The sequence below is a fragment of the Lutzomyia longipalpis genome, chromosome 2 (assembly GCF_024334085.1).
Source record: "Lutzomyia longipalpis isolate SR_M1_2022 chromosome 2, ASM2433408v1".
Lineage (NCBI taxonomy): Eukaryota > Metazoa > Arthropoda > Insecta > Diptera > Psychodidae > Lutzomyia > Lutzomyia longipalpis.
This window is the reverse complement of record NC_074708.1, coordinates 29187896-29199833: the sequence shown is the minus strand read 5'-3', so window position 1 is coordinate 29199833 and position 11938 is coordinate 29187896. Positions and strand designations below refer to the sequence as shown.

Below are 11938 nucleotides of genomic sequence, written 5' to 3'. Positions count from 1 at the left end.
TTTCGTTTTCTATTTTCTTTTAAGATTTTGACAGTTGTTCTTTTAAATTATTTTATTGCACGGAAATCTTAAAAAAAAACGTTTTTTTTAATTACAAAAAAATTTATCCTTTTATAATTCTTAATTCTTTGTGTTCGGCCTTAGCATTTTTTAGGATTGACAATCACGGAAAGACCTTTCCCGGAAGGAGGCGGACTTTTGACGTTATTTTGACACCTTTTTTGCCTGAGGAAGAAAGAAATCGAAGACTTCGACACATCACAAGAAAATAGGTAGGTACGCGATTTTCCAAGGATTTTTTGTGATTTAGAATCTTTAAAAACCTTATAACTTTTGAATTAGAAAAATACCCATTGACCTTAATTTGATTTAAGTATTTATGTAAAACGATTTTAAAATACTTTGTAAAGAAAAATTTTATTATTCTTATCATTTTATTTTTTACATCAAAGGATAACAAATTGGCAAGAAATTAATTTAGCAACAAATTAAAATACATTTTAACTTACAAATAGTCATTTTAAGAAAACTATTTGTAAATTATTTTTTTAACAAAAATAAATATTATAAACTCCTCACAATTCTTTATGAATTTAAAAACTCAGAATTCAACAATTTATTAATTGAAAGAAAACTCAAAAAACAAGAAAAATGATAAACAAATTAAAAATCTTAGCTTTTTAATTATATGTAAATCAGAAGCAAATGCATAGGGTTAATGGAAATTAATGCAATTTGAAAAAAACATTTAAAACACGCGTTCTTTCAAAAGCCCCATCATCACTTTTACCAAAAAAAAAATGCAAGATAAAAATCTTGGAAGTATATTTCTAATTGAAGTGACCTTTCCATAAAAGACGCTAATTTGCATACAGACACACTAAATTCAATTTATTCGTGAATTTTTAATAAATTACTCTGGAATGTTTCTCCATTTGCTTTTTTTGCTCCTTTTTCTCACGCATATTTGTTAGAATTCATCTCCCACCCTCAATATATTCTGTTAATTTGTCAATGATTGACTCTTTTTTGCTTCTTTATGAGCATAGAGAGAGGAAAGACAGAGACACAACACTTACTGATCTTCTGCTCGTAGCGAATTAAATCCACTCTTGGTGAATTGAGTGTTCGATAAATTGTCGTCATTTTTCAATCAACTCCACAAAAGATATCTCCTTTGAAAATTACAAAACAATTTAATTTGTACAATATATAACACGTTTTTCTGCAACATATAAATTAATCTTGATCATTTTCCATCATTCCCACAGAATCGCAATTGAAATTCTTTTATCTCTCGCACATGGAGTTGAAGGCAAAAAAAAAGAAACTTTTAGAAGCAAAAAAAATTAAAATTCCACAAATGTACGCAAACACACATTTGTGGCTTATTTCCATTTTTAACACACAATATTTTCACAGTCCTACACATTGGTGTGACGTAAGAAAAAAAGTATATTTATAGTAAACACATTATGACTATAAGTATGTATACTGCTAAGTTTAATTCAACCTTTTCTTACATCGATCGTCAAATTGAGGGGGATGCCCCTCGGAAAAGAAATTAATTTACTTTTTGGCAAAAAAAGCGTGGAAATGGTGGTTAATTAATTTAGATTTTAACGTGACACTGTGGATTGTTTTTCATTTCGCGCGAGATACAAAAAAAAATAAGAAGAAACACACGGCAAATTACACAACAAGGTCTCTTGTAGCAGAGAGGTGGCCAAAAAGATATAATCCAAAAATACACCAACACTAATTAGTGCGTGGAAAACTAAAACTTTTTGAAAATTCTAGCAAGAAAAAATTGCAATCGTGGCAAGAGAATAAAAACGAAGATCAATTGCGATCGTATGTGGAACGATTGTAAATCAACTGATGAGATTGGCAGACACAGACGATGATCTTGCTAACATCGCATAAAAAAACGTCACAAGATCATACCTCACACAAAACTACTGATCTCTTTCAAATATGATTTTCACACAAGTAGTACACAGGGTGCAAGAGCAAGGAGATTTGACGAATGGAAAAGACGGAAAAGTGATTTTCTATGTGCGGCTATTTGTCACCGTTGTATTATAAACAAGATATTACGGATTTTGTGTGTCAACAACACAAAACACTGTCGCGATTTGAACAAGTGAAGGAACGATTGAGCGCCATGAGAGATCAACTTGAGTGAGATCACTTTTGGCAATGGCGACGCCTGGTCACTCTCGTATTGCCTCTCTATGTGAGATCTCTCCCCCAAACGCCACACACGCGAGTACGTTATGTATTTGAGAAGAAGGTGGGAAGATAAAGTGCCACATGATCTCGGCAGCAGTATTGGTTTTACATACATTTTATGTATGAACATTTTCCAAATAGAAAAGAAAATATTTTCTTTTCCATTGCACATCCCAAAAATAGTCACAACCAGAGGACAATAAAATTGCCCAATATTCTGCATGAAAATCATTTGATTATTATCCAGCAGCACAAGATGCGAATTGCAGATGAAAAAAAATTGTGAGAAAAGCCACCGCATAAAAATTTATATATTATGTTCAACTGCTTAATTGATTGTTGAATTATTTTACAGATAACACCCACTTATGGCCATGAAGATCAATGTGGCACTGCGAGTTATTTCATTTCTGTCTTATGTACAATCTTAAGCATGTGCAGCATTATTTAAAACACATCATTTATGTACAAAAGATCAATGAATTTTCATGTCATTGATGGAATAAATATCACAAAATATTGATGATTTGTAAAAATTTTGTTTAATTTAAATTATAATCGTTTTTTATTAAAAGAAAATTGGTATTTTAATGTAAAAAGAACTTAGAACAAGAATAAGGCAGAAAGAAAGTAAATTCTAATGTTCTAAAGAATGTTTTACTCGCAACCTTTACTACCCTCCCAATCCCTACACAATAAATAAAAAAAAATAAATAAAAGATATTTTTTTAATCATCAAATTTTTCTAGAGCTAGAAAATTCGGCAAAAACACGAGAAAATTGTGAAAAATAACAGTGTAATAATGATGAGAATAAACATATGTATGTTTCACGCTTGTTTTTAAAAGCTCAAAAAGCTCTCTTTTGAATCACGAAATTTTCAACCGATTTTTTCGTGTTTTCTGATTAAAAAAAAACTTAATTTCACTACAGTTTTTTTTTCCTTTAAATCAAAAGAATATTTTAAAAATTACTTAAAGAGTAAGTTCTTCTTTCAATTTTTCTTCCAAGAAACAGAATAAAAAAATTGAAAGTAGAATTTATTCATTGCAGCATTTATGCAAATATGTTCAATCTCAGTGTTCTTTTCTGCAACACAGAATGCAACCCACCCACAGACACAGCCCAAGAGAACCCACATGTTCTTGCGTGTGCCGATCTGCCAAGCAAATGACCCAAATAGAGGATAGAAGAGCAACGAGAAAAATGCATTTTTTGTGTCTACAATATGCGACACTATTAACCCATCGCGAGTCGTGTAGGTTGTAAAATTGTCTCCAAGAATTTTTCTGTTTAGGCGCAACTTTTCTCAGAAGAACATGCAGTGCCCAAGTGTTTAGATAAAGCAGATAGAAAAACGAAAGAAACTGAAAGAAGTGAAGAAGAAAAATCTTAAATTTATGAGCAAAAGATCCATCGTCGTTAAATATTTACAATCTGCGGAAATGATGTTGAATTGCAAAACAAATGAGATATTAGAGGTGAAGAGTGTTGGAACTTTTGTAAGAAACTTGTGGAATCTTCTGTAGTAATTTTTCTTATACGGTTTAATTCGTTGATTAATGTTTACGCAAATGTTTAAGGAATTTCATTTAGAGAATTCAAAAAAAAAAAATTGGAAATTCTCAAAATTTGTAAATTTAATTGAAAATCAATGTTATAATTAGAAAAAATCTAACGATGAAATTAGATAGTTTTATTCTTTCAACAAACTTCTCTTTATGCTAAAAAATGTTTTTTACGTCCTTGTCTGACCAACATGTAATAAATCAATGAAATCTACATACTTAAGTTTCCCATCATAACAATAATAAAGTTAGTTTCACATTTCAATGTTTATTTTTACAAAAAAATATATAAATAAAATTGGCATAAAAATCTATTTATTGCGACGTGAGAAACGATCACGTAGTTAAAACTATACAAGTTGCTATAAAAGTTGTTTTTTTTATCTCATGTCTTTGCAATTTATTTCTTCAAAATACTTTTTTTTAAATACAATTTCAACCCATTTAAAAATTATTTTTTAAGTAATTTTTTTCTTCAAAATCGTGACATTTTCTGAAATTATCCAGCTGTCTCTAAAATGAAATTAAATCATCAATGGGAGGTCCTAAACTTCCAATTATATATCCTCCTAAATAAAATATAGTTGTAAACAAAATTAATTAAAGAATCAATCATATACGAAAAACGTTCTCCCAAAATGACTTTTATTTTACACGTTAATTGATGGAGAAAGATGAGAAAATAAATATTTACTCCACTCAATCTATTTGATTCTTCTCCATTTTTGACGGCAAAAGGGTTAAGGGGTGTGTAATTCAATATATTTACACGCCGCGTAGTCTTCTTGTCATAAATTTAAAGAGGAAAAAAACTATTTTTATGCCCTCAAATTGAATTAGTGTGATGCAGTTCCTTTCTCCATCTCACTCATTCTCATGACTTTGTGTTGAAAATTAATTATGAATTGAGAATGTTGTGTGTGCTGGTTGATAATTAAAATAATTACATTCAGTTTCGCTGTTTTCACTATAAATTTAATGCAGTTTTGCTGAAGAAGCTTGTCGGAGTTTGGGGCGAATGGAAGACACACAAAAAGGCATGGAAATGTGGTGTTGATGCATTTGGGAAGACAAAGTATCTCTGAAATCTTGAGTTGAAAATTTATATATTCCCCTGTGTGGTCGTCCCCGCAACAAACTCTGTGTGTGCTCAATAAAGTGAAGATTATAGCAATTATTTGCATTTTAATCTTCAACTCAATTTATGCTACATTTAAAAGAAACACAAAATTCACTGAATATCTTTTTTTGTGGCGATAAACTTACATCCAGGAAGAATTCCTCCTTCTCTCACGGTACACCGATACGGTTGACGTGCACCTGGATCAATTTTTCCATACATTGACCGATCCATTGTATTTTTCTTCTAATTCACTCAATATTTTCCTTACTAATGTGATAAATATAACAGAAATTTCACTTATCAGCACCGCATTTTAGTTTATTTTTATTTATTTATTTTTTGGTTAAAGAAAATCCAGTTAATAGAAAAAACGTTCTATTTTCTTTGCGAGTTTTTCTTTTTTAACTTCAACTCACTGACACCTTTTGGGTTCACTTTCAAACATTATTAATCTTTCATCATAATTTATTTACTATTTCATTTCATTTTTTTCTCTCGCTCTCTTTATGTGTTCTCTCCCTTTCTACAAACTATACATCCATCATTGAGAAGACTACGAAGACAGATAGCTGACAACTGTTGGTGAAATTTATTTATTTATAGAAACTTTGTGTATATGCAATAAATATGTATAACTAACTACATATAATATTGTGAAAAAGGAGAGGAAATAGAAGAGAAATTATGCTATTTCTAAACCATTATTCTCATTTCCTCGCCATGTATCAAACTCTGTGGGTTTGCCTCAAACAAATAATATCTCTATACAACAGATTTTGCGTCATCAAAATGCATCACTTGGTCGTATTTGACTGAAAGCCGGCGTATAGATCACAATGTGGGTGGGTTTTTTGTTTGGGAAATTAAGCAAAATTCGTCAATATTCTGTAGATTTTATAGTGTGTGTGTGTCATTCACAATGCAAACTAATTATGTTCCTAAATCTATTCAATTTTGGTGGGATTTCGTTAAATTTTCTTTAAGAAAATTTTAATCAAAAAAGCATTTATTCATTTATGTGTATTTTCGGGAAAATCATACAGAATTATAAAATTATTTTAGACCTTCTAAAGGTCCTTTGTCAGGTTCATTTAATTAGTAAAGTTTAATGATTTAATAAAAAAGAACATAAGGTCGATTCTGTTATAAATCTCTAATTTTCTTCTTTTACAATTGTCAGTAAAAAGAAAAATCTTGCAAATCTTTAATTGTCTTTCTTAAGGAAGTTTTTCTCCGAGGTTTTTTTTTAAATCCTAATGCCTGTTTTCTGGAAGAACAAATCGACGTGCCCGAAGAATATAAACCATATTCCTATCTTTTAACACAGGAGTATGGTTCAGACTTTAGAAAAAAAAAAGATAAGCAAAAGATTTACAATTTCATAAATTGTGTATAAAATTCTAAATATTTTTTCTTTTGAAACACGATTAAAGAAAGATGAAAAATTAAAGAAATAAAAATCTTGCACATTATAAATCTTAAAACTCCAAAAATGTAAAAAAAACGAAAATAATTTTACAAGAATCGTTCCCATCATTTTCATTTAACAATAACTTTAATTTACTAATAAACTTTGATATCTTAATTAACTGAAAAACAATAATAATTACTTTCCCCTATTCCCACATAAATTGTACTATGATTTCTACACACTGCTATTGGAACCATTTTTTTCCATACACTTTCATTTATATTGAGATAAGCAAAAAAAAACTTTGGTGGTTTTTCTCTAAATATTTGCATTCTCATTCCGAATGGAGAATTCAGAACCTAAATATAGAATGACTTTTATAGTGTTAAAAATCTGTGAATTTTATTTCTTCAACTTCATCGTGTTATATTTTTAAATTTGGAACTCTTTTACCTCATTCAACACCCAAAAATTTATGAATCATTTTGATAAAATTAAAAATATAACAACGGAAGGCCTATTTGTGTAAACATTTTCCTTCATTTTCTCTATAGAAGTTTAAAAAAGTTCGCATCATTTCATGTGTGCGTGGAAAGGTTTATTGGAAATCTTTTTGAGACAGATAGATGGGAAATGAAAAAAAAATTCAATTGATAATGGTATCAGAAGAGGTGTCTGTCGAGTAAGATAGAGCAGCTGAAATGTTTTCATTTAACCTTAAGATTTTCAAACTTCTGATAGCAAGACAATCTCTTTCGCTATAAATAAGTTTGGGCTCAAAATAAAAAAGCCAACACACATTTGATAAGGGGAGAGAGATATCAAACAGAAAGTAGTGTCTTTCCTCGTGATTTTAGCACTCTTCGTCGCACCGATACGCAAATTTAATAAATTGTAAATTTATTTATTCACACATTTCGTCAATAAACACCAATTTTATTGCCTCAATTAGCGCATCACGCTTCTCCACCCACTCCACACACCGCGTTTGATCACATATGCACACAGAGCAGCTCCAGAAGCGCCTTTAGACACAATAATATTGAGAAATCAAAATTTTGTGGGACAAACTTTTGGGAGGGAAGTTTGTAAACAAAGGCGAGAGCACTGGATCTGCCCAGAGGCGCGAGAAGAGATCCCGTGTGCGCGAGAGTTTTGGGTAATTGAGAGTGTCTCTTATGTAGAAACATCAACCATTCTTGACACTGTATAAATATCCACTGACTAAGTGATCCACACGCGGATCCGGATTATGTGACGGATTCACTCAATGTGAGAACCAACTGGTGGGGAGGGCGCACCACCAAGTAAATTGAGTAAACACGAGACGACATCGCACCAGTCTACGCCATTCTTCGGCGCGACCACGATAAAAGAGAAGAGGAGAATATCTATCTCTATAGGAATATTTTATAGTTGTGGAAAAGAGTGGCGTCCAAATGGTAATGACTTGTGGAAATACAACGAATATTATGTAAGAGAGAGCGAGAGTGCTCAATAGAGAAAAAAAAACTTCCCACAAAATCTTCTAAACGAATAACCATCACCACATAGAATTCTCTCTTTATCTACTAAAGCCCACAAAAAAAAACATCATCACCTCCTCCACCCTCATCAACCTCATAAATGAGGTAATTTATCGCAAGGCATTTTACTTTCTCCACCTCCCTTTGCCGGTCATCAAAGTTTAAGGTGTGCCTGCACTCAGCAAATACAAACTATCCCCTTAATTTGTGTAATATACAAAAAAAAAGAACAACGTGTAATGATTTATTTTAGAATTTTGCCTTTAATTTTTTAACTTTTTTCTCTGAAGATTCTCCGATTTGTTAGGGTTGATAGCGTTGTAACCAAGATAGGCTTATTGTGGAATCGTTTGTAAATGTTAGATTCCTTTAAAGTTGGTCAAAAAGCCCCAAACTGGAAACAAATCTATAAGGATTCAATTTGGCCTAATATTTCAGGCATTAGTTTACATAGGCACTTGGAGATTTACGTTGTATGGGCCTAGAAACTTTAATTATAAATTATTTATTAATTGAGAGGAAGGAAAAAAAGTTAATTTTTTTAAACAATTTTCTAACCAATTAATATATTCTTGGTCATGAATATTTGTTTTGCTTTGAAAAGCACCTTAAAAGGACATGAAGAATGTCCTTAAAACATATTTTTTTCTAAGTGACCACAGAATCAGTCAATAATTCCAAATTAAATGAAATCAGCCAACACTTGCCCGGGGACCCTTTTAACCATTTTCCCTACACAAAATCTAATTTAATCAGCTGTTTCGTGCTCTGTGGGAGCACTCAATGGTTTTTCCTCGGACCATTTGGTTGTTATTACAATTATTTCTATCCTCAATGGTTCTGCTTCTTTCCCACCACCCTTCAATTTATCACATGACGTCCAAGAAGCGGGTCAGTCTTGCAGAGGAAAGATATGCGCGCATTTGCTGTAAGAAGTCACATAAAGAACAATTAAGGGATACAACGAAATAAATTCAAGTTCGACTGATTCCTTCGAATCATGCAATTTGGCTGTTCATCTTATACAGCCGAGTGCACTTTAACACACAGCAATTGTAGGATTAAATTGCACATAGCTATTAATTTCATGGGAAATTTTTATTCTTTTGCCTTTGCTGACTCATCCTTTTTGTGCTAGATTTGTATGAAAATTCAATAAAATTGCGCGGTTATCTGAATGTAAATAAAACCAAGAGAAGGCATCCAGAGGTGATTCATGGCTATTTTGCACGTAAAGTGCTTTTGGAGTGGTTAAATTCTTATCTGGAATTACATAGAATCCTAATTTCTTTGGGGTCAGTAAACGCAAAAAATGTTTATTGGTATAAATTTTTAATTAAGATCTTAAAATTTAAACCTTAATCAGCTTAAATTTAATTAAAATTCAGCCAGTTATTTTTTGAGAGCCTTCACTTGCTAAAAAGTGTGAAAAACCTCCTAGAACTTGATCAATTTGTACCTTTCATTTAATTAAATTTTCGAAATTTTCAAATAAAGTAATAGCAAGGATATTTGCTCTTCTGAAGTCAGTCTTGAATATTTTATGTCCGTAAACTTTGACCAAGAAATCCCTGAGATTCAACAATTTTTAAGATATCTTGGTCGCAGAATAAGACCCAATGTATGCAATAAAGATTTTAAGACCCTAAAATCCCAAATTTGCTATCAGAATTTAACCCTTTAAGGACTTTATAAAGTATGAATTTATTTATGAATGAATTGAATTTATAAGCAATTTCTTATTTTATTAATTCTTAATGGGTTTTCTTACAATTTCCTCAAATTACAATAAATATTTGTTTTTACATCACATTTGACCTATTGAAAAGAAGAGGTGATAATTTATCAGGTCAATCAGGTTAATAGAATAAGCAAATTAATAATTTTGAAGGCAAACCAGAGACATTTAGAAAAAAGAAAGATTTACATACTTTCTGACGACTCTGCTAGTCACGAGAACAAACAAAATGAATTTATTCTAAAAAGCAACATAAACTGTGACCTTTGAACCATTCTCTCGAGGACACTGCAGTGCTGTAGAAATAATGGAGGAGTTAATTAAATTTCACGAGGAAATCAGCGCATCTAATTTGATGATTTGAGTGGGGCTTTTTTGGTCAGAGGCGTCGTCCACAAAGTGCTGAGCTTGTGGAATTTCCGGCTTTGGACGACGAATTGAAAATTAATATTGAAAGCAACATCATCAATTCCTCATTATAGTCGATGCGTAAGCGATTTTCTGACCTCGCCTCGAGTGCTCGTTCCATTGCAATTTCTCTGGGTGCGTTCATCGGCACTGTGGGGGCACCCAGTCTATCCGGAGAGTGTCCACCACATACTTTCAGTTTCGCTTCAACCAAAGCCTCTCGGGGGGTTTCCTTAAAAGGCGAGTAAATAAGCACGTTAGCCCCATATTGGGGAGGGCAACAGCTTTCGCGACGACGTATGCTGCTATGTGGTATTTTCGTGCCATGCGAGATCACCAAGTCAGGGCCCCCGAGAAGTCCATTGATTCGCAAAATCAATGAGGTTGATCTCTTGCCAAAAAGTCACACTGAAAGTGTGTGAAGATCTCCTCTTCAAGGGTAACTATGGCACACAGACATCCTCAGCTGTATTGTCTCTCACGCAGTATATAAATAAGATCATCAGCAGAGAGAATTTCTCGCGTAATCTCTTCATGACCACAATTCTCTGTCGTTTCCAAGAAATATCAACAAAGTCCATTTAGGTTATGTTCCACTTTTCATTGCATTTTCTCTTGGAATTTCCCATTCTTTGACCTTATCAGTGTTAGGCCCTCTTATCTACAGTCCTTGCAAATAAAACAAACGACGAGATTGCTTCCCAAACACACAATCTCTGCGAGAAATTCAAGCCGGAAAATTCACAAAGGGAAAAAAGTTTTGTTTACTCACCCAAATCATCCATCACCAATTTCAATTTACGGAAATTCCTCTGACGCGACAATGCTATGGATTTTTATTGACTTTGGTTGTAGAAAATATCACACGGGTCCTCCTCTGCGTCCCCGGAAGCAGGAATCACACGATTTTTCACAACTTTTCCAGCAAAATTACATGAAAAACATCACCGACGTCCACTCTTGAGATTTACTTGAAAAATTTGCACGAGTAAATTCCGCTGAAATACTCAATTTTCCAGGAAAACTCCACGTTCTGGAGGTAGATCACACACAATGCCACCACAGAAGACACACAAGAACATCACAGGTGGACGGATTTTCCACAAAAAGAAGAAAATCGAGAAAATCCGCGAATGCCACACAAGACAATAATAAAAATCCGGAAATTCTTTGCAAATTCTCTTCTTCTTCTTCTTTTTGTCAACGTAGTGGTGGCGCTGATGTCACTTGAGGGGATTTTTTTTGCACCCGCAAATTCAAAACAAAAACAAAAATCGCACGTGCGTTTTCAATTTTTCCAAGAAAAAAATGAAAAATCTCCCAAATATCCTCCTATCAGGAACTCCCGGTGTGGGGAAATCACGCCTAGCGAAGGAAGTGAGTGAGAAGCTGGATTTAAAGTGGCTAGATGTGTCGGCAATAGCGAAAAAGAATAATTTCCTCTCTGGTGAGGACAAAGTTCTGGAATGCCCAATTCTGGATGAAGATGCTGTAAGTTTTGGATTGTTATTCATTGTGATGCTCCGTCTGTTCATTGTTAATCATTTCCGCTCTTTTTTCTTTCAGCTCCTGGATCATTTGGAGCCAATAATGGAGAAAGAAGGAAACATTCTGGAGTACCATGCCTGCGAAATGTTCCCCGAAAGATGGTTTCACCTGGTTTTCGTTGTCCGCTGCTGCAATACAATCCTGTACGACAGGCTAGCTAAGCGGAAGTACAACGAGAAGAAACTCCAGTCGAATATTGAGTGTGAAATCTTCCAGACAATCCTCGAGGAAGCACAGGATTCATACCAAGAGGAGATTATCCATGAACTCACGAATGAAACGGAAGAACAATTCCAGGAAAATGTTTCCAAAATTGTTGAGCTCATACAATCCTGGCAGAGTGATCAAGAGAAGGAGAATAAATAGATTTCCGGAAGCAAA

At 33.0% G+C, this 11938-nt stretch overlaps 2 protein-coding genes across 17 annotated transcripts in view; one reads left to right on the top strand and one right to left on the bottom strand.

The window, feature by feature from the left end:
* LOC129789883 (paxillin) overlaps positions 1 to 11216 on the bottom strand; it is a 27718-nt gene extending 16502 nt beyond the window's left edge. For 2 of the 16 annotated variants that reach the window (XM_055826981.1, XM_055826995.1), the window contains exon 1: positions 5070 to 9069. In XM_055826981.1, coding sequence (XP_055682956.1) covers positions 5070 to 5157 — 88 coding nt within the window. In that variant the 5' untranslated portion in view covers positions 5158 to 9069. Of the gene's footprint in view, positions 1 to 1079; positions 1226 to 1513; positions 2237 to 5069; positions 9070 to 10781 lie in introns of those variants that run through there. The other 14 variants (XM_055826979.1, XM_055826982.1, XM_055826983.1 and 11 more) reach the window with 14 other exon arrangements.
* LOC129789966 (adenylate kinase isoenzyme 6 homolog) lies at positions 11215 to 11938 on the top strand. Its single transcript, XM_055827114.1, has 2 exons — positions 11215 to 11500; positions 11576 to 11938. The coding sequence occupies exons 1-2, from the start codon at positions 11318 to 11320 to the stop codon at positions 11921 to 11923; spliced, it is 531 nt and encodes a 176-aa protein (XP_055683089.1). The 5' UTR covers positions 11215 to 11317; the 3' UTR covers positions 11924 to 11938.